General features: G+C 45.1%; 1 protein-coding gene across 2 annotated transcripts in view; it reads right to left on the reverse strand.

Moving 5' to 3' along the window:
• The window catches only part of SEC14L1 (SEC14 like lipid binding 1), a 47,775-nt gene that overhangs the window by 12,249 nt on the left and 9,742 nt on the right, over window positions 1-25,784 (reverse strand). For both annotated transcript variants that reach the window (XM_059877968.1, NM_001101975.2), the window contains 4 exon segments: window positions 2,839-2,988; window positions 2,586-2,717; window positions 1,221-1,349; window positions 300-534 (listed from right to left, as the gene is read on the reverse strand). In XM_059877968.1, the coding sequence (XP_059733951.1) occupies window positions 300-534; window positions 1,221-1,349; window positions 2,586-2,717; window positions 2,839-2,988 (646 nt within the window).

The raw sequence follows: 25,784 nt of genomic DNA on the forward strand, positions 1-25,784 counted from the left end.
AGGGACTATTATTAAATGAGCAAACATTCACAAAGTGCTCAGAAGAGTGCCTGGCATCTAGGAAGCCGAAAATGGGTAGGTTGATGATATAACTGTGTTAACCCCTTCCTGACCATTTTAAAAAACTCTTGTTTCTTCATTCTAAGAAAAAAATAAAATGAATGTGTTATGTAAGCCAGAGGCAAGGGGACAGTGATAAGATCCATCTTTGTTCGTGTCATAGCTATGTGTCCCAAGAGGCAAGGGTTCCAGGTCAGCCTGGAGTCTTGCCCTTAGAATGAGGCCCCTTGCAGACTCACCGTCCGGGGTCCCTGCGGTGGGCTCGGCTGCCCCACTCGGGGTGCTGAGGGGCTCGCCGCTCAGCCCTTCCTTGAGCGTGGGGTCAGGCACGACGACAGTCAGTGACGCTGCTGGTTTCTTGCAGGACAAGGACGTCTCCAAAGAGGGGGCGGCGGCAGGTGGAGTCCAGCGGGGCACAAATGTGATGCCTTCTTCCTCTAACTGACGAAGGTAATACTCGATGATTTCCTTGCCCTTGGGAGCAAAGCCAGTTTTGAGGTTAGTACTACTACACTGAGCTTTCAAGTTACTCACTCCTCAAGGGTTTTGAAAACCATGATGAAAACTGAGTGACTACAGAACAAATAGGAAAAAGAAAAGCCAAATGCTTCTGTGGGTTTTTTCCCCATAATTTTACTTCCCCTTCTCTAGAGGCCTAGGAAACCATGTCTCGGACAGTGTTACGTCACCAGTTGCAAGCGCTGGCTCACCGCCCTGTGCCCAGGATGTGCTCTGTGTGTCAATCCAAACGCTCTCCAGGAGCACCGAGAACAAGCCTTGGGAAAGCACCCCCTAACCCCAAATGATAACATCTGACACCCAAATGCCACGCTGATGAGCAGCAGCAGGAAAACAAGAAGGGAGCTTCTTCCAGGGAAGACGCGCCTCACCTCCCAAGGCCTCGGAGGGACCTGAGAGGCCTCCCCCAGCGGGCCCCGGACCCTAGTCCCCACCTCTCCCTGCAGTTCCGAGCAGGCAGCACCACAGCCAGCGGCCGCACACTCGCCCCTGACCTCCACCAGCGACCAGCGCAGTCTGTGGCCCCCATCCTCCCCTTTCACTCACCGGGACCCCTGACTAACCCACCCCCAGCCTCCTGAAGGGACCAGCTTGGACCATCTCAAGAGACTCCTGCCCATAAAACCCCAAGGGACACTCACTTTTTTAATGTTGCTGGTATATTGTTTCATTGCAATTTTTTCTACTGTACTTTCAAAACCAAAGAAAGATTTAATATCTAAACTTGCTGACTGTTCAAAACAGGTCCAGTCTTCATTTTCAGGGTGAACCTGCAGGTAAAAGAGAAAGTATTCTCATTAATTATACTGATGACTGAGAATATTTGCTCCTCAGTTCACTGGTACCAAGGGGGGAAAAAAACACTTATTTTACTAACAATGTTATTATCATGAAAAGAGCAGACGGAAAAATTACAGAGAGATTCAGAATTATGAAAAGGCTCAAATAATATTTTTAAAATATTCTAAAAATGACTATTAAAAGGAGAGCTTTATTTTCATGCTTGGTAGTATCATTCATTTATTCACCATATTTACCGAGTAGTGTTCTCTATCACAAACAAAACCAAGATCCCTGCCTTGTGAGGGTTACAGTCTAGCAGAAGACGACTGGCAGTTGGCCATAAACACAATAGGTAAGAAGTTAAACCAGTGCTGGAAGAGAGGCACTATGGGAAACAGGAAAGTTGGCAGCAGGGTTAAAAGGACTGGAGGGCAGTTCACAGAATTAAACGGGGCGCTCAGGGCTGGCTTCGTCGAAAGGCAGACCTGAGCGAAGCCCGCAAGAGGCAAGGATGGGCATCGAGCGGAGGTCTGGGGGCAGAGGGAGCAGAGAGACCAGGGGCCCTTTGGGAAGCACACCAACGTGATCAGAGGCCGTGAGACGGCGGGCAGGCCTGGGCACAAGGCAGCCAGGACACAGAGGAGAGAGGAAGAGAAAATGCAGGGCCTCATGAGCCACTGTGAGGCTTGTGGGTTTTTCCTCTGAGTGAACTGCAGACACTGCAGAGCTCTGAGCCCTGAGAAAGCATGACATGATCTGACACACTTTAAAAGGATCACTCTGGATTCAGTGTCAAGGATACACTATAGGAAGGTGAGGGAGGAAGCGAGAGACCTACTGGGTTATTCCAATACTCCGGTCAGAGAAGTTCTTGCTCTGGGTGGTGAGCAGGCAAGACGGGAGGCAGATAAATGCACTCAGATCCAATCTCAGAGGGACACACATTTCAAAAGTGTTAGCGTGGGCCAGAAACGATGTGGCATGTTCATATTAAAGAACAAACCAGGGCATCACTTGGCCACCTTAACTGCTGCAACAATGTAGTCCATCCTGCAGGACACCCCAGCTGCCACCCTGCTGATCCCACGCATTAGAAACCAGTAACTGTGTGTGACGGAGAACTGCCCTCTCAGACAAAGACACGCACTGCCTACCGCGAGGGCCCGATGGCTCTCAGAAGACCACGCCCCCACCTCCCACCTCCGCCCCCTGCAGCTACTCACGCTGTAGCAGCAGAGCTCGTTAATGATGACCCGGTTAGAAAACGTTTCATTATGGGCCTCAATGTGCAAAGTACGTTCCCGAGAGTTCAGTGAGTTTTTCTGGATAAAATAAACGTAATCAACTCCTGCAATCTTCAAAACAGAAAGAAAAAAGGGTTAATGAATAACACCCAACTGCAACCAACAGAAGCAATAAGCACAAATTCATTTTGGTTTTGGGGGGATTGCCTTTTAAGGTGTCCTTTCCAGTTACCTTTTTCAGCAGTCGAGGAGCATCTATATCCAGTTTGCAGCGCCTTTCTATAACGTGAATAGCCCCATCTTCACTCCTGAATTCATTCACAGTGTCACTGTCCACAAACATTGGAATCAAAGGACACGTAGGGAACCTCCTTTCATAGGCCTGTGAATACAATTTTGCAAAAAAGGAACTGAACCAAGATACAGCCTGGCAGTCTGGCACTGATGGTGTCCCTGGAATAAAGGCATCTCTTCATACACACCAACAGTTACATCACAGCTCCCTTCATCTTTACACCTTAAACTTTCAATATTTGAAGAAAGAAAAAGACATTCTGTGTGCATGGATTGGAAGATTCAACACAGTAAAGATATCAATTCTCCCCATATGGATAGAGAGGTTTAACATAATTCCTTTAAAATCCCAGCAAGATTTTCTTTTGCAGCTTATGGACAAGAGTACTTTAAAACTTACACCGAATGGCGATAGAACGAAAATAGCTAAAGCAATTCTGGAAAAGAAGACTATGTTGGGAAGCACCCCTTCCCATCTCAGTATGAACGCTCGATATGCGGCTACAGGAATCCAGACTGTGTGCACAGGTGGAGGGAAAGACACAGAGCTCCGTGGGTGGGTCAGGGAGCCACAAACTGACCCACCCAAATGTGCCCCGCACTGGTGTTCTGCCAACAAAGCTGCTAAAGCAATTCAATGGAAGAAGGATGGCCTTTTCACAAATATTACTGGAGAAATTACACATCCATAGAGAAAAAAAGGAACCTGATGAACCCCATACTTATAGAAACTATCTCAAAATGGATTATGAACTTAAATATGTTTGTAATGTAGTTTTAAAAATGTATTTTTTGACTGCACCATGCAGCTTGTAGGATCTGAGTTCCAGGACCGGGGATCAAACGTGAAACGTGGGCCCCTGGTAGTGGAAGCACAGAGCCACTGGACCACCAGGGAAGTGCCTGTAGCGTTTGTGAAATGACAAACTTGTAGAAATGGAGAACAGGTTAGTGGCTGCCAGGGGACGAGCGGGGAGTGAGTGGGACTGTAACAGTGTAGCAGGAGGGGAACCCTTGGGAGACGCTCTGTCTCTTGACTGTACTGTGCTGATATCCTGGATGTACATGATGCTCAACGACAGTCTCTTTGGATGTTACTGTCGGGAGGAAAAATGAGTCAAGAGCCTGTGGAATCGCTCCATAGTATTTCCTGGGAATAATATGCTATTAATATCCTGTAAGTCTATCGTTATTTCAAAATACAAAAACTTAAAGAAGATTTGCTATATAATTTGTCCAAACTTTTAGAAAATGCACACAGGCACCAGATTTGGTTTGCTCCATAGCCATCCGTGAGGATTACTGATCTAAAGATAACTGAAGCCGTCCAGTGGCTCACAGGTGTGGGTGAGCAGGAAACCACAGGACACGGCGGGGAGAAGACACCTGAGAGAGGAAACCCAGGGCTCGCCTCTCAGCTCTGCTCCCCATAAGGACAGGCACCGAGGTGACCGACATGCTACTCCCCTCTGAGGCTGCAGGAGAAACATGACAAGGGGAACTGAGACATCCCATCTGGAAACTAATGACAACCAAGCACAGATCTGAGGAAGAAACTTACAGTGCTGAAAAGATTAATCAGTGCGGAGGTGGCACACACTGCCCTGACTTTACCTCTAAAAGAGTGGCAGCAGTTTCAGAGCACTGTCATGCTAAAAAGTCAGTCTTCCTGGGGAAGTTCCACAGGCGGTCACAAGAGACCCCATGCAACACCAGAGCAACTGGGCAGCTCCTCCACCCAGGATGCTCACGACCATTTCATTTCAAGTGACTCGGTCTTCTGTATGTGTCTCATCTTCTCTCCATCACATTATCAAGTTTCCCCAGTCTGAAACATGAATGCCGCACTCCTGCTGTCCATGTTATTTAAAAGGCACCAAGCTAGGCAACATGCGAGGGAGGGGAAGAGGAAGCAGACAGTTCAGGAAATGGAGTCAGGGAAACACACAAGTGTCCTAAGAATAGGCAAGTGCTCTAAGGGCGCAAGGAGAAAAGAGTAAACAGCTTGGAGGGGTGGAGGCTCCGGAAGGCTGAAGGGAGAGGAGGAATAACACTGGGCCTCAGTGGAAAGGTCTGTGCGTGGTCAGTGATGAGGGGAGAACATTTTCAGGACAGAGAACCCAGGAGTGCAACTCTGAGGAAACCTCAGGGTGAGCGGGGACCCACAGCCAGCAGAGGAGGGAACTGGCGATCTGCACTCTGACCCTGACTGCCACGCTCCTGCTCAGCACCCAACCACGTGGCCAGGCCCCCAGGGTGGGCGCGTGTGTGTGTGTGTGTGTGTGGTTGCGGGGACCAGGACCAACAGAAGGCCCTGCCTTCCTGGAGCTGCCCTCCTCGTGGGAAAGGAGGGGGTGCCACCATGTCACATCTGGTCTGGAAGGGAGGCAGAACTCACGTGGTGACCAACTGCATTTGCTTTTTAGATGTTTTTACTTTGGGACTTGAAAATACATTCTTCATACTTATCTACTCCCCTTCATTCAAATATATTCTGAATCCCGTTAACTGCTAGCGTGGGATATAAATCACAGGAAAATTCTCTTCATGCCTTTTATAATAAACAACATTTAAGAAGTTTATTCAACTGCTGAGATCATACCTCGGATAATTAAGGCCTCAATGAGGCCCTAAAATTTGTTAGTATTAGGCACTGCACACACAATTCTAGAAAAAAAAAATGCTGAGTATTCTTTGTTCTACACACTGACATTGTCTAAACTGACTTCTAAATTTTCCTACATTAAAAAAAAAAAGGCTTTGTACATTCCAGCACTATGATATGTCAAGAAACAGATTACAAGGGCTTCAAAAAAAACACAATTCTTCTTAAGTGACATAAAGGGTAGAGTAAGTCCTTGGCAAGAAGCAACCTAAACTCGGCCCTCTACCACTTAAGTACCTATTATATCATTTGCAAAATACCCACAACATCCTTTAAATTCCTGAAATAGAGTGGTCAGCATAAGGCATTACCCACACAGGCTAGCCTTGAATTTAAAACAGAAAAAACTTTCCATTCCCTGTAAATCTATCCCTCCACATAGACGGGTACTCGCTGAGACATTCATTTTCACCTCGGTGTGCCCCAACCAGCTGGTATTTGAGGTATCCAGGCTAAAGAGCCACTAGCACAGGAGTCGGCATGTTCCTCTCCAAGACTCAGCCTGTGTGGAAACTGGTTAGTAAGCATCTGGCCTCCTCCCTCCACTTGGCTACAGGGCAGAGACCAAGTCCTACTTCTCTTTGATTATCCAGAAGAAGGACCTTACTCACTGTCTGAAACAGAGTCACTGTTCAACAAACATTTTTTGAAATATGGAATAAGAGCTTCCTAAATAAATCAATGAATCCAGCTTTGTGTTTCTGTGCTCACGTACCCTGGCTTATCTTTAGGAGATATGTGAGGCTATTGAATTTTGTGTTCTGTTAGCACAGAAAACTAACTTTCTAGAGGATTAAGGGAAAGGAAGACTGAAAGAAGTTGACAAAACTTTAGTCTCTGAAATTGCTCAGGCTATCAGCAGTATTCTTGCCTGGGAAATCCCATGGACAGAGGAGCCTAGCAGACTACGGTCTATGGGGTCGCAAAGAGTAGGACATGACTTAGTGATTAAACAACCACCACCGCCACCCTAGTTTTTCAGCACAAACCAAAACCTATAAAGTTTCTGAAGCCTCTGAAAATTAGAAGCATTCTAATTGTATTAAAATATTTTATTAAAAGCATTTACGTTCTAGCTCTATCTGGAAGGGCCTAGAAGATATGACACCTCGGCCGCAATAAGCAAACTTGGCATCCAGTTCCTATTTTCCAAATACCACTCCCTACTAAAAAGGAAGCTGTGCTCCTTGGAGAAAAGGCTAATTACAAGTCTGGAGCAAATAAAGGTCAAGGTGAGTCTGAAGCATTTCTTACCAGAAATCAAGAAAGTGCTCAATGACTGATGGGGAACCAGCCCGAATGGGTTCCCCTTGTCAATCCCCGGATAACTGGAGCACCAGAAAGAAAACAGGTGATAAAGCATTACAAACCATATAGAAATACTCAAGAAAAACGGGCAGGAAAGAAAATTTAACAGAAAAGATCATCCGATAATCACAGAAGGAATGACATGATTAGAAAAACCACATTCTGCAACCATCAATTTATAATAACTGATTCAAGCAAGGATCATCAAGGGATGCTACAGAAAGGGAGTTGCTGGAAGACACCACAGCCTCAAACTATGATCCTGCTAGTTATGTGTGACAAAGGCACAGCAGAACCACTACCACGCAAAGACCTAGCGGACATCACCTTCACCAAATGACGGGGACCACCTGACAATCTGCTGGACGCCGCCACGGAAGCACACACAAGCACGAGTCTTCGTGATGCAAACTGTGAACTAAAGCTAATCAAGAGGACAACCAGACACACCCAACTTATGGAATATTCTGCAAAACAACCAGCCCAAACCTTTACGAAAGAAAAACTGTCGATTTCCCTGGTGAGTCCAGTGGTTAAGACTCCGTCCTCCAATGCAAGGGGTGTGGGGTCAATCTCTGGTCAGGGAACCAATGTCCCATACACCATGGGAGTGGCCAAAAATTTGAAAAAAGAAAAACTGTCAATGTCTTGATAAACAAAGAAAGTAGGGGAGTGTCTAGAATTAAGACAACTGAAGAGACAGGATTATCGAATGCAATGCTGCCCTGGCTCCTGGACTGGAATAAACATAGCTCTAGAAAATAGTTAAGGAAACGTGACCATATTAAGTAGTATTAATTGCATATTAAGTAGCAGTATTCTATCAGTGTCAGATTTCTCAGTTGTGATAATGACAGTTACATAGGAGAACATCTATTCTTCAGTATTTAGGGCAAAAGTGTTAAGATACACACAGCTTACTTTCAAGTGGTTGGTTCTACGGGGAAAAAAAAAGGTGTATGTGTGGGAAGGAACAAAATAAAACAAACATGTTAGTTTAGGTGAAATGTGTACAGGTACTCACTACACTTTATCAACTTTTTTAATAGAAATTTTTCAAAACAGAAAGTTGGGAAAAATATTAACAGGGAAAATTCACACGAAAACCAGCGGTGCCTCTGCATATAACTGATTAAGTGCAACAGGTCACATTCACCCGTGAAACTGTTTACGAGGTCAGGTGCGCCCACAGCCCAGTCCAGGCAGAGGCCAGGCGTCCAGTCCCGGGGGCCCTCCTCACGGGGCCGCCTCCCCCAGCGGCTTGCTGTCGCTCGGAGGTGAGACACAGGCCCAGGGAACTCAAGCTTCTGGTTTCTAAATCCCGATTTTACAAAGTGACCCTATTTTTAAAACCCTGTTTGGGACAAAGCCCACACCTGCAGGCCTTCCATTTTATTTCTACAGGAGGAAATCTCCAGAAGTGAGGAAGAACCCCACGTTTCAACCACCACTAGGTTCCAATCACTTCATCAGAAAGAAGAGCCAAGGGAACTTTCAAATGCCTTTTTTTTTTTGCCAACTATCTGCAGTACTATCAAGTCATTTCCTAATCACACTCAATATTTATCTAATACAAAAACCAAGAAAGGCTGAAGGAAAGTAACTCTTCCAGAAGTAATTGCTTCAGAGGGAGAGGCATGTTCTTTGATGTTTCCTCTTAAAAGGAAAAATTACTTTTGGAAGAAAAATAACCACTGCAGTCATTTGCTGGCTCTCTCTAACACCGCGGTCGTTTCGACGGAGAAAGCAGCCCTACGGCCTTTTCCACTCGCCTCTGCGAGGAGGGCCGCTTCTCGGTGACAGCTTCCTCCTACCTTCCGACGCCCACCCTTCCTCTTTCAAAAGGGATTTCTGAGCCTGCAATTTGGGAGCTTGGCAACAGTACTTTGAGTTTTTAACCAACCTTTGAATGCAACTGTGACATAACTAAAAGCTAGTACTGTGCTAAAGAAAACCATATTTCAGTGAAGACATTTCAACCTGTGAATTAATAAGCTTAACACTGCATTCTGCCAGGAAAACCCATCCGAAAGAAATTCCATTTAAAGAACCCACCTTTAAATTGAACTCTGTTCATACCCAATTTAGCCAACAAGCTAAGCCAGCTGCTTTCCATGGAGAAACTTGGCTATCCTATGGCACCAGACATGACCTTCATAAACAGGTCGGGTTTACACTGAACAATCAGTGAGTGAAAAAGTTAACTGTCGCTTTAGACTCTCTTAGAAACTGAAGTCATGAAGTGAACTGTTAGCTGCTCAGCTGTGTCTAACTCTATGCGACCCTGTGGACTGTAGCACACCAGGCTCCTCTGTCCACGGGATTTTCTGAGCAAGAATACTGGAAGTGGGTTGCCATTTCCTACTCTAGGGGATATTCTCGACTCAGGGATTGAACCCAGGTTGCTGGTGCTCAAATAATATACAACCCATCAAGAAAATGTGACAAACTGACCCAAGTCCCTCAGAGTTCTATTTCTATTAATCCTGCCTCTCAAATTACACACATGTGAAGAGGGCCTGTATACGCAGCCCTATGCCAAGGTTCTAGAGAACACACGAGTGGGAGACACAGGAACATGTGCCTGTACACAGGCAGCAGGGGCCCCCAAGGAAAGGTAAGCAGCGCGGGGTGGGCTGAACGACGACGCCCTGGCCGGGTGGCTCCGGAGGCTTCGTGGAGGCAGTAGTCTGCAGGGGGTCTTGAAGGGCAGGCAGCTTTAGAGAGGCAACCTGCAGAGAAGGGAACATTCCCGGGTGGGGGGAACAGGAGTAGAACCAAAAGTCAGCCAAGTTGGATGAGTCTGTGGCTGAAACTCAAACGCAAGATGACCATCTAAGCCAACTGCAGATAGGAAAAGTGACGACGACCCAGGGAACCCAAGGGCCCTGTGCTGTCACAATTCAGCCCTGCGTGGGCCCTCGCACTCCACCTCGAAACTGAGGTTCCAAATCAGGTGCTGTTTGTGAATAACTGCTCATACTTAACAAGATAGTAATGAAACCAGAATCTGTGGATATCTGTGCCCCTTGAAAGAAAAGTTATAATTCAGTTAGTCATAACATATACTTCATTCATACAATTACTTACTGACAACCCAATCAGATTATCTACCTTCAAAGCAGTACAAGACTAGCCACAAACCATGGTAAAATGGCACACACAACTGTATTAGGTAAGTTCTGTATTTATCCCACAGTCAATCCCCTCCATTCCCAGTCTTCAGATGGATCAATATATCAAGTCATAACAACAGGATTGGAACCTGCTAGTAAGATCAAACAAGAAAACATAATGAATATACTACAACTAAAACGATACATATAAAAATTTAATCTGCCCCAAGCCATTTCCCTCTCAGTTCAGTTCAGTTCAGTCGCTCAGTCGTGTCCGACTCTTTGCGACCCCATGAATCGCAGCACGCCAGGCCTCCCTGTCCATCACCAGCTCCCGGAGTTCACCCACATCATGTGCATCGAGTCAGTGATGCCATCCAGCCATCTCATCCTCTGTCGTCCCCTTCTCCTCCTGCCCCCAATGCCTCCCAGCATCAGGGTCTTTTCCAATGAGTCAACTCTTCACATGAGGTGGCCAAAGTATTGGAGTTTCAGCCTTAGCATCAGTCCTTCCAATGAACACCCAGGACTGGTCTCCTTTAGGATGGACTGGTTGGATCTCCTTGCAGTTCAAGGGACTCTCAAGAGTCTTCTCCAACACCACAGTTCAAAAGTGTTAATTCTTCGGCGCTCAGCTTTCTTCACAGTCCAATTCTCACATCCACACACGACCACTGGAAAAACCATAGCCTTGACTAGACGAACCTTTGTTGGCAAAGTAATATCTCTGTTTTTTAATATGCTGTCTAGGTTGGTCATAACTTTCCTTCCAAGGAGCAAGTGTCTTTTAATTTCATGGCTGCAGTCACCATCTGCAGTGATTTTGGAGCCCAAAAAAATAAACTGACAGTTTCCTCTGTTTCCCCATCTATCTCCCATGAAGTGATGGGACCGGATGCCATGATCTTCGTTTTCTGAATGTTGAGCTTTAAGCCAACTTTTTCACTCTCCACTTTCACTTTCATCAAGAGGCTTTTTAGTTCCTCTTCACTTTCTGCCATAAGGGTGGTGTCATCTGCCTATCTGAAGTTACGGATATATCTCCCGGTAATCTTGATCCCAGCTTTTGCTTCTTCTAGCCCAGCATTTCTCATGATGTACCCTGCATGTAAGTTAAATAAGCAGGGTGACAATATACAGCCTCGACGTACTCCTTTTCCTATTTAGAACCAGTCTGTTGTTCCATGTCCAGTTCTAACTGTTGCTTCCTGACCTGCATATTTCCCTCTAAGATCAAACATATCTGAAGCTTAAATTATTAATTCATCTTACACAACCTCAGATTCCATGATCCCAATAACACACTTTTTCCAGAGGTAGTATGTAGTCTGAGAAAGACTTCAGTTCAACCCATCGTGCCATAGGTCTAAGGAAAGGGCATTTAAGAGACTCATGAAACCCAACAAAGGAGGTTGATTTCTTTGCTAGAGCCACACACTGAAATGTGTGACGACTGCGGAAGGCACAATTATGGCTCAAAGAACAGATGGTGAGAGCGCAGCTCACACACAGAGTGCACCAAAACGTTCGCAACTACAAATATTTTAGACAGTTTTTTTTAAAACCAGGAACACATCCTTTTCTCCCAACACCTACCCGCACAGTTAGCACACAATGATTTAACTGGCTCTGTTTACTTTTGATGAAGGAGCCATTTCCTCGTGTATCACTCTACACAACAGAGGGGGACAGGCAGGCCCTGGAAGACACGCTGAGGGACTTTGCATCAACACATCAGTTCCTTTACTCACATCCGCTCCTTTGCTCCAAGAGTTCTGAACATGAAATGCTTTTGTTAAAGGATAAGAACTTTTGTTAACACACTTTAACAGACTAACAGAGCTACTGGATTTTCAAATAAAACTCAAAGGATAATCAGTATGCTTGACTAACTGCATCTTGCGCGTGTTAATTCAGATTAGAAAACTATGGCCCATACTTGTCCAAACTGCTTCGTGTTTCTGAAAGATCTCAAGACTGACATTTCAGACAACAGCCTGGGGGCTCCATACTTCCATGGGTTTATTATCTTGAAGACAATCATGCACGACATTTCTGATGGGGTATCCGGAGTGGGTTTATTATCTTGAAGACAGTCATGCATGACATTTCTGATTGGGTATCTGGAGTGGGTTTATTACTTGAAGACAATCACGCACGACATTTCTGATAGGTATCTGGAGTCATTGGTCCTTAAAGCACTGTCTCTTGGGGCAGAATGCCAGAGGTTCCCAAATTTGGGTTCCTGGCACCCTTGGAATCTCGACTTTTTCACGGTGCCCGAGGCCAAAGGAAATACCACTTATTAGATTATGGGGTCCAAACAACTTAAAAAGCATTTGGGTCTTAATAACTTAGTAACCATTTGAAAAATAATATGCTTCTTAAGTTGAAGGAGAAAACGTTTTGCTTCAGTCCTAAATAGCGAGAGTGATCTGAGGATGCGCGTGCACTCCTCTCAGACTCACGCTGCCGCTGCTGTGACTTCCTGCTGCACACAACGCACAGCAACCACCGCAACCCCAGCCGCACAGAGATGCAACATCATCAAAGGACGTGCAGTGTGATCCCGAAACCGTGAACTACCCTGAACCAAGAGTCTGCAGTGTTTGTGAAAGGTGGAGTATCACAGTGCTTCCTCAAAAACGGAAACTGTCCTATAGCCCGGGTGCTCTGGGGTGCCTCAGAACACACTTTGGGAACTGTGGCTCCAAGGGCTCTAAATTTTATTCATTCGTCCACAAATTCCTCTGCCTATAAATACATTATTCAAAATACAAACAGGGACTTCTTTGGTGGTCCAGTGGTTAAGAAATCACCTTGCAATGCAAGGGGACAAGGGTTCGACCCCTGATCAGGGAACTAAGATCCCATATGTGGCAGAGCAACTAAGCCCACGCGCCACGACCACCGAGCCTGTGGCCACAATGACGCCCAGGTGCCACAGCTAAGACCCAAGGCAGCCAAATAATTCAGTAAGTGTATTTTAAAAATGAAAACAAACGAGCTTCAATCCAACTGATCACCCTATACTATCAAACTTTCCATCAAATACAAAAGGTCCAGTGCCCAAGCTAAATTTCCAACTTCTGCATAAAGGCCTTCAAAAATCTAAGACCGGTGAGCAAACTTTTCACATAAGTAAAGGGCCAAACAGTAAATATTTTCAGCTTTCTGGGCCAGACAGTCTCTGTGACAAATATTCAACTCTGCCTTTTGAGGACAGAAGCAGCCATAGACAATATGTGAACAACCCGAATAGAGCTCGGTTCCAATAAAAGTGTATTTATAGAGACTGAAATCTGAATTTCAGATACTTTTCACAAGCCATGAAACAGTCTAGAATTTTTCCCAATCGCTAAAAAATATAAAGACCTATTTTAGCTGGTGTACAAAAACAGACGCGGGGAAAACTGATGCTGGGAAAGACCGAAGGCAGGAGGAGAAAGGGACGACCGAGGATGAGCCAGTTGGATGGCATCATCGATGCGATGGACATGAGTTAGAGTTATCTCCGGGAGTTGGTGATGGACAGGCGTGGCGTGCTGCAGTCCGTGGGGTCGCAGAGAGTCAGACACGACTGAGCGACTGAACTGAACAAAAACAGACAGCAGGCTGTCGTGTGCCCACTCCTGATCTAAGTGATTAACTGTAACGGGTTCCATGTAATTATTTTCCCACAAAAACGCAAGAGTTATTTTAAATGCCAACCAGTCTAAACAGTGAAAGATAAAAATCTGAAATAAAACAGAAAGGATCATAAGGCCAATGGACTATCACTTGTACTTAACTGCTCTCTGTTACACAAGGGGGTCTCAACAAATGCATTTCTCACTTACGCACACAAATCTGACTATGTACATTTAACCCAAGAAAGAAGTGGGGAGGAGAGGAGAGCACGAATATGAATAAGGAGGGTAACCCCCACCGTTCTACTCAATGAACAGATGCACTCTAGAGCCACCTCTTCTATAATCTGCAGCCACCAACCACATGTGAATATTTAAATTTAAATATTAAAGAACATTAAAATTCACTCCCTCAGTCTCACTAGCTACATTTCAAGTTCAAGAAGTTGCTCTGATCTTGGCTGACTCACAATGCTAACTTCACTACAGTGATGGTCTCACAGGTATACACGTCAAAACTCATCCAATTATATATCTTTAAAAGATATAGTTTATTATTTGTCATTTACATCTCAATAAAGTGGGGGAAAACAATAAAAACATAAATGCATATAGTTTTAATTGGCAGGCCAACTCTGGGAAGCATTTCTAATAGTGACCAGTATTTCCTGATAAAGAAGCTTGATTTGCCGTCATCAGCACAGCAGGAAAACTCAAGGTTAAGTGAAAAGGAAAGCAGCACCACGGCATTATTCATAATTGCCAAAAACAGGAAGCAACCAAGATGTCCTACGAAAGGTGAATGGATACACAGTCTGTGCATGGTACATCCACACAATGGAGTCTTATTCAGCAATAAAGTGAGATGCACTATCGAGCCACAAAAGAGGTGGGAGAAACTTAAATGATTACAGCTTTGAAAGAAGCTTATGTGAAAAGGCTGCAGACTGTATGATACCAACTCTCTGGTAACTGGAAAAGGCAACACTACTGAGAGAATAAAAAGACCCAGGGCCGCCAAGTGTTGGGGAGAGAAGGTAGGGATGAAGGGTGGGGCACAGAGGAGTTTTAGGGCAGAGAAACCACTCCAAGGACACTGTCCTGGTGGATATGGGATGTTAGACATTTGTCAAAACCCAAAGGCCTGTAAAACACACAGTGAATCCTAATGGAGATGATGGATTATAGTTAATAATAACATACAAACACTGGCTCACCAATGAAAGAAACACACCACACAAGATGTTAATACAGGGGAAGCTGTAGAGGGATATATAGAAATCCCATACTACTTGCTCAATTTTCTGTAATGTAAACCTAAAACTGCTCTAAAAATTATAATCTATTAAATATAAAGAAAAAAAGGAGTCAAGTAACACCCTGGCCAAAGGTAAATAGCCTATTAACTACCTGAGCTATTGGAAAATGCAAAAGTTCTTCTAAGAAGAACCTAGAGAAATTCATAACATCCTTTATTCAACATTCTCTCCCACGACAAACACTGCAGAGCAGGCACCCGGGATGCAGGAGGGAAAGACCAGGGCCGTCCCCCCCGAGAGCTTTCACGAAGGGGGCCGCAAGGCAGGAGCGGCACCCCAGCACCGCTTGCCTGGGGAGCCTGCACACACACGGCAAGTGGGTTCACAAAGGTGGGTGCACGTACTAGGCAGGCTCCTGCTACAGAATGAGCTTCTCCCCACTTTCAAATGAGGAAACAGAGGCTGAGAGAAGTCAAGTCCCGGAATCCGAACCCAGAGCAGCGCCACGTCTCAGGGGACGGGCCCTGGGAGAGAAGACCCAGCTCCAGTCCCAGAGAGGGCCTTGGGAAGCTTACTCGGCATTGTTGAGTAATTCATCTTCTTCATCTTCAATTTCATCTTAGTTTCTTCATTTTTGATGTGCAGAATTGTAGAAGATTAAGAAAAAGAAGACGGAAGAGTGTTTGGCAGCCCTGACAAAGAGTACATACAATACTCAAAAAGAGGAAAAAGGTGCCTGATCACTAAGCAAAGACGCTGCCACCCACGGCCCAGGGACTGATTTAGCTTGGCACAGAAAGAGGAAGAGAATCTAATGTGAATGGCTTAAAAAAAAAAAATTCACCCTCAAAATCCTTGCTCACCGGGCTAAAATGACAATTTTTTCTTCCATGGCCCTAAAAACACAAGATGTAAATAACATGAGACTTGGCTGGAAACCATTTTAAGTTTATAATTAGCCCACTAAAAAAAGAAAGGAACCAGGTGTGAATAGTATCATAGAGGTCTCCTTCTATAAGGAAAAAGAAAAAGTCAACAGAAATAAAGATAGAAATGATATCACTTCAACTTAGGGATTGACAGTGAAATATTCCCTCTGTAGTGTGAAGAAAATACAAGAAACATATTGATTTAGTTATATAACTCATTAATTCTACACTAAACTCAGTTGCTAGAAGCAGATATGGCCCTGAAGATTAACATGATCAAAGCCGAAAGAGAACTTTCATAAAATGAGTGGGGGGAGAGGGACTGCTGAGGAAACAAGAGTTCCCTGAAAGGTTTTGGTTGCAGGGAGCCCTGAATCGGGCTTAACGCTAATGGTAGTAACATGTTCCACAGAATGAAGAGACACAATACACTTGGATGGGAAAGAACTCCCATCAGGAAACCAGTGGCTCAGCCCCCTTCTCGGCCTGAATGAATGTAAACATTAGACTATTCCTACAGCCCTGGAGAGACACCTACTGTTTCAAGGACAAAGCCCTTGCCGCCGGGCAACCCTGTACAACTTTCAACCCAAGTGCCCCGGCACGCATGGCCTCAAACTGTTTTTAAACTCACAGCTCCTAGCAACTTCCGAGCCACTCCCTTCCCCCAGCCCGCCACCCAACTGTTGTCACTGGCCTCAGCTAGCCCGCAGCGTCCTTTCCCTCCCCGCCTCCAGCACTGCCACTTCAGGACCAGACACCAACCAGGGAACCAGAAGGCAGAGCCGATGGAGAGCCTGGGCTCCTGTGTCAGCAGGCCCTGATTTGAATCTCAGTGGTACCACCTACAAGCGCCAGCCTTCTGTTACAGAAAAGACGAAGATGGGCTGCATGCCACCAAAGATGGAGCACGAGGGGGAAGCTTACTGCCTGGCTGGGAACCGGGTCAGCACAGATCAGGCAGGAGGGAGAAGAAGGCTGGGGGAGGAGGACTGGGGAGGAACCTCAAAGCAAAGGATGCAACCTGGCTTTGTCCAAAGTCAGAAAACCCCGGGGTCCGCGGCTGTCCTGCTGACAAGCGAGATCCGGGTTTGTGTGGACGTGAGCCAAGCTGCACGTGGTCTGGGCGTGTGTGCGGCCACGCGGAACCCTGGCACCTGCACCACGGACAGTGGGCAAGGCAGTCAGGTCACCTGGCAAGCAGTTTAAATCTCAGTTTCCTCTTTGTAAAGTGGAATAAGAGAAGCGCTTACCTCTAAAGTTGTTAAGTCCCAGTTGTAAGTCCTGGGGATGTAATATCCGGCATGGTGACTTTACTTAACGACACTGTATTGTACATCTGAAAGTTGCTAAGAGATCTTAAAAGTTATCACAAGGGAAAAAAATGTGTAACTGTGAGGTGATGGATGTCAACTTTTGTGGTAATCATTTCTCAAGGAACATAAAGTATTACACTGCACACCTTAAACAAACACTAAGGGTTTCCCACAATGCAAAAGACATAAGAGACACAGGTTCGATCCTTAGGTCAGAATGATCTCCTGGAGAAGGAAATGGCAACCTACTCCAGTATTCATGCTTGGGAAATCCCACGGACAGAGGAGCCTGGCAGGCTACAATCCATAGGATCGCAGAGAGTCAGACATGACTGAAGTGACCTAACACACACACAAACAAACACCATGTTATATGTCAATTACATCTCAACAAAGGGGGCAGAGTGGGGAGAAGAGCCTACCCACGTAAGTGTGAGCCATGAATGAGACAGTAGCACACTGAACCCACACAAGCTCATCCTTACTCCTGCATCTTTCAGATGTTCTTTAAGTGTTTCTTAAATGGTGGTTCAGCTCTGGGATCACCGGGGGCCTAGCAACCAGATCTCCCCAATGGGCTGTACACTGGGTTCAGCTGCCCACGTGGTGCCCAAGGCCCTGCGCAGAGGCCTGCCCTACCACTCCCCTCCAGGAGATAAGAAGGCCCCTGAAGGCAGAGCTTGTTTGGAAACTGCTTCCCATCCCTCTATAGCTCCAGCCCTACTTTGCCTCTGGTTATAACACAAGCAGAAGATATTAAGAAGAGATGGCAAGAATACACAGAAGAACTGTACAAAAAAGATCTTCACAACCCAGATAATCACGATGGTGTGATCACTGACCTAGAGCCAAACATCCTGGAATGTGAAGTCAAGTGGGCCTTAGAAAGCATCACTACGAACAAAGCTAGTGGAGGTGATGGAATTCCAGTTGAGCTATTCCAAATCCTGAAAGATGATGCTGTGAAAGTGCTGCACTCAATATGCCAGCAAATTTGGAAAACTCAGCAGTGGCCACAGGACTGGAAAAGGTCAGTTTTCATTCCAATCCCAAAGAAAGGCAATGCCAAAGAATGCTCAAACTACCGCACAATTGCACTCATCTCACACGCTAGTAAAGTAATGCTCAAAATTCTCCAAGCCAGGCTTCAGCAATACGTGAACCGTGAACTTCCTGATGTTCAAGCTGGTTTTAGAAAAGGCAGAGGAACCAGAGATCAAATTGTCAACATCCGCTGAATCATGGAAAAAGCAAGAGAGTTCCAGAAAAACATCTATTTCTGCTTTATTGACTATGCCAAAACCTTTGACTGTGTGGATCACAATAAACTGTGGAACATTCTGAAAGAGATGGGAATACCAGACCACCTGATCTGCCTCTTGAGAAACCTGTATGCAGGTCAGGAAGCAACAGTTAGAACTGGACATGGAACAACAGACTGGTTCCAAATACGAAAAGAAGTACGTCAAGGCTGTATATTGTCACCCTGTTTACTTAACTTCTATGCAGAGTACATCATGAGAAACGCTGGACTGGATGAAGCACAAGCTGGAATCAAGATTGCTGGGAGAAATATCAATAACCTCTGATATGCAGATGACACCACCCTTATGGCAGAAAGTGAAGAGGAACTAAAAAAGCCTCTTGATGAAAGTGAAAGTGGAGAGTGAAAAAGTTGGCTTAAAGCTCAACATTCAGAAAACGAAGATCATGGCATCCGGTCCCATCACTTCACGGGAAATAGATGGGGAAACAGTGGAAACAGTGTCAGACTTTATTTTTCTGGGCTCCAAAATCACTGCAGATGGTGACTGCAGCCATGAAATGAAAAGACGCTTACTCCTTGGAAGGAAAGTTATGACCAACCTAGTAGCATATTCAAAAGCAGAGACATTACTTTGCCAACAAAGGTCCGTCTAGTCAAGCCTATGGTTTTTCCTGTGGTCATGTATGGATGTGAGAGTTGGACTGTGAAGAAGGCTGAGCGCCAAAGAATTGATGCTTTTGAACTGTGGTGTTGGAGAAGACTCTTGAGAGTCCCTTGGACTGCAAGGAGATCCAACCAGTCCATTCTGAAGGAGATCAGCCCTGGGATTTCTTTGGAAGGAATGATGCTAAAGCTGAAATTCCAGTACTTTGGCCACCTCATGCGAAGGGTTGACTCATTGGAAAAGACTCTGATGCAGGGAGGGATTGGAGGCAAGAGGAGAAGGGGACAACAGAGGATGAGATGGCTGGATGGCATCACTGACTCGATGGATGTGAGTCTGAGTGAACTCCAGGAGTTGGTGATAGACAGGGAGGCCTGGCATGCTGCGATTCATGGGGTCGCAAAGAGTTGGACATGACTGAGCGACTGATCTGATCTGATCTGGTCTGATACAACTAACAATCTCCAATGAAACAGACTTAAAAGTTTTAAGCTTTAAGTTCAAAACGTAGTACAGTTGATTTGAGGACTTCACAATCCATCATGAAAAAGAAACATGACCATGAGAATCACAAACTTTACAGAAGGACATTTCCGCCCCCCACTCCTGCCCCCACCATTCTCCCGCAGGGTGATGAAGCAGAGTGTCAGTTTCCACAGCTCTAAGTCAGACGCGGAAGTTGAAGACCCTGCCATCCCAAGTTTCCACTCTTAGCCTCACCAGTCAATACTCAGTTAAAACAACTGTCAAAGAGCTATCATTCATGACCTACCGTGTGGAAGGGCTGCCCACTACCCCTGAGAACGGCTGAGCCAACAAGCCACTCAACTGAATGTTTATCCCCCTCTCCAACCTCTGGTTGGTTTCAACCTTGGTTGCATGTCAAACAAAACCCAATTTAAGGAGCTGATGGATCTGGAATTCATGAAAGTATAGCCAAACCTCTAACTCAAGAAAAATGGCTTTAGTAATCAAAAGATGGAAGTTTCCTTGGACCTTTAGTGTTGACCAGTTATTTTTCATTATAATGTTACTTAAATATGTACAAACTAGGCAGAAACTCATACCATTATAAAACTCAAACTAACACAATATACATTTAACGAGAAAGATGACAATTTGTTGAAGACGAAGTCCTCCTTCAACATGGGACTGAGCAGCAGGGCACGGCTGCTTTCAAACCTGGCAGGCCTGCACCAAGGCAGGCCTTTGGAGATTCACCACTCCTACCACTTCTATTTAAGTCTTTATCTGTACAGCCCCCTGTCTGCAGAGGAACTTAGCGTATACTTGGCTCAATCACATCATTTACATATTAATTCCACCTCTATTCTTTTTGTATTTGCTTTCAACCATTAAACCAGTATTGTGAGGCAAACAACCACAGTCAAAAAATGGGCCCAAGACCTCAAGAGACCTAATTTTCTTCAAAGACATATAGATGTGTGACAAGCACATAAACAGATGTTCAACGTTGCTAATTATTAGAGAAATGCAAATCGGAACCACAATGACGTCACCCCACACCAGTCAGAACTGGCCTTCATTAAAAAGTCTACAAATAACAAATGCTGGAGAGGGTGTGGAAAAAAGGAAACGTTCCCGCACCGTTGGTAGGAATGTAAGCCGGTGCAGCCACCGTGGAAAACAGGATGGAGGTTCCTTAAGAAACGAGAGTTGCCCTATGATCCAGCAAGCCCACTCCTGGGCAGGTATCTGGAGAAAACTATAATCTGAAAAGATTCGTGCACTTCTAAAGTTCATGGCAGCACTATTTACAGTAACCAAGACATGGAAGCAACCTAAATGTCCACCAGCAGATGAAGGGATGAGGAAGATAATGGCAGATTAGAACAAAAAGCACAACATTAACCAATCCCAGTTAGAAAATTAAAGGATACTAGTCAGAAAACACAGAGGCACACACAGCTTTAAGTAGATCTTTATACTTAAGATATCTGTCACTGTCAATAAATCTTGAAGGACAAATGTCTCACAGGCCACAGTTACTCGAGCCCTAGGCAAACAAGAATGTCTGGAGCGCTACAAAGGCTTTCTCTTCTCTTAGTTTTTAAATTTAAACGTCAGTGACTGATTCATGATCCAACAGAATCCAAAACATGCCAGGACTTTCCAAAACTATTTCTAATCCATAAAACTTTCTAATAGCAAACTGAGTATATGTGACAATAAAAATAGCAGTTTTGCATATTCTTCTTCAAATGAAGTTGGATTTGGCAGAGCGCTGTTTCCCTTTTCCAGAGTGTAAAAAATGAGTCCGTGGACTTCAGAAGAGCATTTGGTGTTCCAGGGACTTGCAGCTGTCAGCTTTTATAGATGCCATGTGTTTGCCCACATAAAAGAATGTAATGAGCTATGGAAATATTATCTGGCCTCATGAACCAGAATAAAAGCGCCATCGTCAGTAGGCTGATAGCAGGAGTCGGTCTATGCATCAGGAAAATATCTATCAAGCACCGTTTATTAAACGCCTATTACACAAGTTGTGCCTCCCGGACCGTGAAGTGCTCGTTTCTGTTTTCTCTACCACATCCCTTCCTTTATGGTGGGAGCCCCCCGACAGTGCATCCCCCCAGCTCATCAATCTACACCTGCTCTCAGATGCTGTTCTTTCTTTGTTATGAACTAACGGCAAAGGCAACCATGAGATGCAAACTAGAGCTGTATCTTGAACAGGTGGAACAAAATACAGCGGTTGAATTCAAAGATAAAAAAAAAAAATCTATAGAGATGTGCACTTATTTTTGGCTGACATAATAGTCAACTAGACTTTAAACAATAAACACAACAGCCAAAAAGTGGAAACAGCTCAACTGTCCACCGATGAAAGAATGGATAAACAAACTGTAGTGTGTATACACACACACACATATAAGATTATTCAACTTTAGAAAGGAAAAAAATTTTGACATGTTACAACATGAAGGAGCTGTGAGGACAATATGCTAAGTGAAATAAGCAAGTTATAGAAGGATAAATATTGTGTAATTTCTCTCATAAGAGGTACTTAGAATAGTCAAATCTATAGAGACAGAAAGTAGAGAGGGGTGGGGATGGGGAGTCAGTGTCTAATGGGGACAGAGTCTCCATCTGGGAAGATAAGAATGTTCTGCAGATGAATGGTGGTGATGGTCATACAACCTGTGAATGTCCTTGAAAGTGAAAGTCACTCAGTCGCGTCCGACTCTTGGCGACCCCATGGACTACACAGTCCATGGAATTCCCCAGACCAGAATACTAGAGTGGGTTGCCTTTCCCTTCTCCAGGTGATCTTCCCAACCCAGGGATCGAACCCAGGTATCCTGTGCTGCAGGCGGATTCTTTACTGGCCGAGCCGCAAAAGGAAGCCCAGGCATACTGGAGTGGGTGGCCCATCCCGTCTCCAGGGGACCTTCCTGACCCAGGAATCGAACCAGGGTCTCCTGCATTGCAGATGGATTCTTTACCAACTGAGCTATCAGGGAAGCCAAATTGTAACTGGAAATAGTTAAAATGGTAAATCTTTCGTATATTTTACCACATAAAAAAGAGTATAAATCTTTTTTTATACTCCACCTGAAAATTAGCAAGTAAAGCCACACAAATGATTCAGTTAAGACAGGCACATGCTTGTTAACAGAGTTTTGGTAGCACTATATAAACTCGCAAAGAACAGTCTGGAGAAGCACGTACAGCAAACAGCCTCCTTTTAGTACACGCTAGATCCTTCTAAAGAAAGTATCATTAACGAGTCTCTATTACACAACCTGTTAAAAGAATCTATCCTTTCGAAGATTTTCAAGTAAGGAAAAGTTATAACTGAAACCAATTTTCTTTCTTCTACTCCATTCGGTACACATCAAATTAAGGACATCCAAACCAGTGGTCCTCCAACCTGTGCAGGCATCAGAACCAGGGCTTGTGAAACCCAACTGCTGGGCCTGCCCCGGAAATCCTGACGCAGCTGAGAATAAGAATTTCGACCTGTCACAATTACATCCCAGACCAACTCTGTGTTAAATGACATAAAGATACGATGTGTTTGGGGAAGAGCTTTCTAAACGTTAAGAGCATAAATACTGCAATACAACTCTCTCTTAGATTTACTTCTTAAAATAAATACCTTCAGCTTTTAGTTCTGAACTTGGTTTTAAAGACAGATATAGGCGCCAAGCTAGGCAAAGAAACACATTTTACCTACTGCTACAGAGTAACTTATTCAATTAAGAAAAAGGGTCATGTAATAAGCAACCTCCAGGTTTAAAACTATAGGGATAGAAAAAAGAAAATTAGAATACCATTCTATCAGAGTCAAGAATTTTTAAATGAATTTTATGTTCTGTAGGAGAACCACATAAAGGAAGTTTTTTGGTCGCAAAGAGTCAGACATGACTTAGTGGCTGAACAAATTCATCACTATGGGAAAAAAGCCACTCAAACACTAAGTAATACATAAAGCAGGATACATTTTTCAGAAAACTACAATAATTATAAGCTTCAGTTCACTGAACATAAACTCTATTTTACTCAAAACCAAATTGCATCAGATTCCTTCAAAACACAGTATAAGTAGTAAATTCAACCAAAAGAATATGTTCCAATGTGACCTTTTGTTAAAATTTTCACTCCCAGAAGCAGCAGTAATGGCAGAAGCGAGAGTGTGCATCTCAGGACTGGCTTATTCTTCAGACAAATCCATTACTGAGGCTTCTCTGTAGGCTTGGGAGAAAAAGCAAAACGTTCTGGTTCCCACCCTGAAGATGCTTATGTGAAAGGAGAGGTGACAAGCTGCAGGGACCAGCCAGGCGACAGGGGGACAACAGAGCACAGGGCGGGAACTCCTCCGAGAACTGACCTGACCGGTGAGGGAAGGACGGAGAAAGGCCCTCCAGCACGAAGCCAGCAACAGACGCACACCTGGGGAGCGGCCAGCGACCCCAAAGACGCGACTGGGGAGCACGGGGGGTCTCACCTGTGGCGACGAGGCTATGAGGAGGCTTAGAAGCCAAGACAGAGCCAAGGCTCCGAACTCATCTTGAAGGTGGGGTGCAGCCACTTGAGAATTTTAAACTAGCAAGCAATGCGGTCAGACGTCCAACTGGGAGACTCGGGGGCAGCAACCCTGAGAAAAAGCGAGTGGGGCAGACAGGGTTGGGATGCAGGGTCCAGAGGACGTGAAGGATGCTGTGATGGAGGCTGAGCCCACACCGTCAGAGGGGACGATTCAGACCCAAGTCAACAGACACCCTGGATGGGCAAGGGTCCGGCCATCACTGGGGTTGGAGGGGTGGGGGCTTTCAGGGGTGCCTGGGCTCCGGGTCTGAGGGTCAGCACATGGCGGTGGCATTCCTCAGAAGCAGCAGTTCAGAGGAAAGGCAGAGCTTTTCAGAGGAATTCTATTGTTTTTAACATGCTTGCGTGCGTTCTGTTGGGTGTGCTCTTTGTGTGGGCACGAGGAAGGGTGGGTACTGTTCAGACCTACTAAGTCTGCCTCGGAATGGCCAGGTGGGGCTCTCCAAGCACGGAGCTGGCTAGACGCCTGGAAGCGCCTGTGTGTAGGCTGAGGGTGAGCCCTGAGAGCTTTGGTTTATAAACTGACAGTTGAAGCCACGGGTTCAGACGAGGCTGGCCAGGAAGGGAGGTCGGCTGAGAGAGCTGGATATTCATAATACAGCATTAACCACAAGTTAAAACTGTGACATCCAGAAAACACAAAACTAGTTGAATAACTACGGGGTCTTGAAATAGCAAAACAAGTTATCATTAGAGGAAGAGCCCATCTGTACCCAAGGCAGCATGGAGGTGAGTCAAATAAGGAGAAACGCAAGGGTGACCAGAGGAGGGCCAGAGACCCAGGAGGAAGAGAACCACTGCCGGTCATCCAGTCAAACACGCGAGACATTTAGGAACCGGACGCTTATCAATCACTCAGATTCGCACTATGCATGTGAACAGTGCACGAGGAATATACGAATGCAAATCGTGTAGGAGAGAGCTATGAAATAAACATGGCAGATTTCTGAATGGAAAAAGGATTCAGCACACATCACGATATATACAGCAATTATCTTACAGGGTGATAATTGCATAAATCTACATACATACATACAAAGACTTTTCTTTAAAACAACAACAACAACAAATAAAACAAGGCCAGTACTCTCAAGATCAACTGTACCTTTCAAGGAATTATTACTGCAATACATGCCTTCTGTTGCAACATGTAAAATTATCCCACTAGAAGTACATAAAACTGTTTTCACTCATACAGATTAAAAATCAAGAAAGATCAATGATCACACCTGCCCATCAAAAATTCTCTGCAGTGAATCTCTCTGGGCACTGCCCAAACCAGACTGACATCCCCATCCAGGGCTGTAAAGCAAGAAGCATGAACAAAGGACAGGCCAGGGTGCCTGGGACCCCTCCTTGCACCTCGGTGGTCCCCAAGCGCTTACCACGGACGCTACATAGGGAGCCTCTTAGTCAGATCTGCCAATAAATGAACTCCCTTCAACTGCTCTCTATAAACAGTAGGATCAACGAAGTGCGTTTGGAAAGACCCAGTTTAATTTGAAAAAAAAAATGCTTTGCATCCCATTTGCAACTCAAAACTACAAAGGATAATCGCTGGCTTCAATATCTACCAGCAATATCAGCAAATGTTTAGACAAAGCTGCTAAAAAGTAGCTGAACTGACTGACTTGAGGTCTGTGACTCCTCCCGGTGCC

Source organism: Bos taurus, chromosome 19 (assembly GCF_002263795.3).
Source record: "Bos taurus isolate L1 Dominette 01449 registration number 42190680 breed Hereford chromosome 19, ARS-UCD2.0, whole genome shotgun sequence".
Classification (NCBI taxonomy): Eukaryota; Metazoa; Chordata; class Mammalia; order Artiodactyla; family Bovidae; genus Bos; species Bos taurus.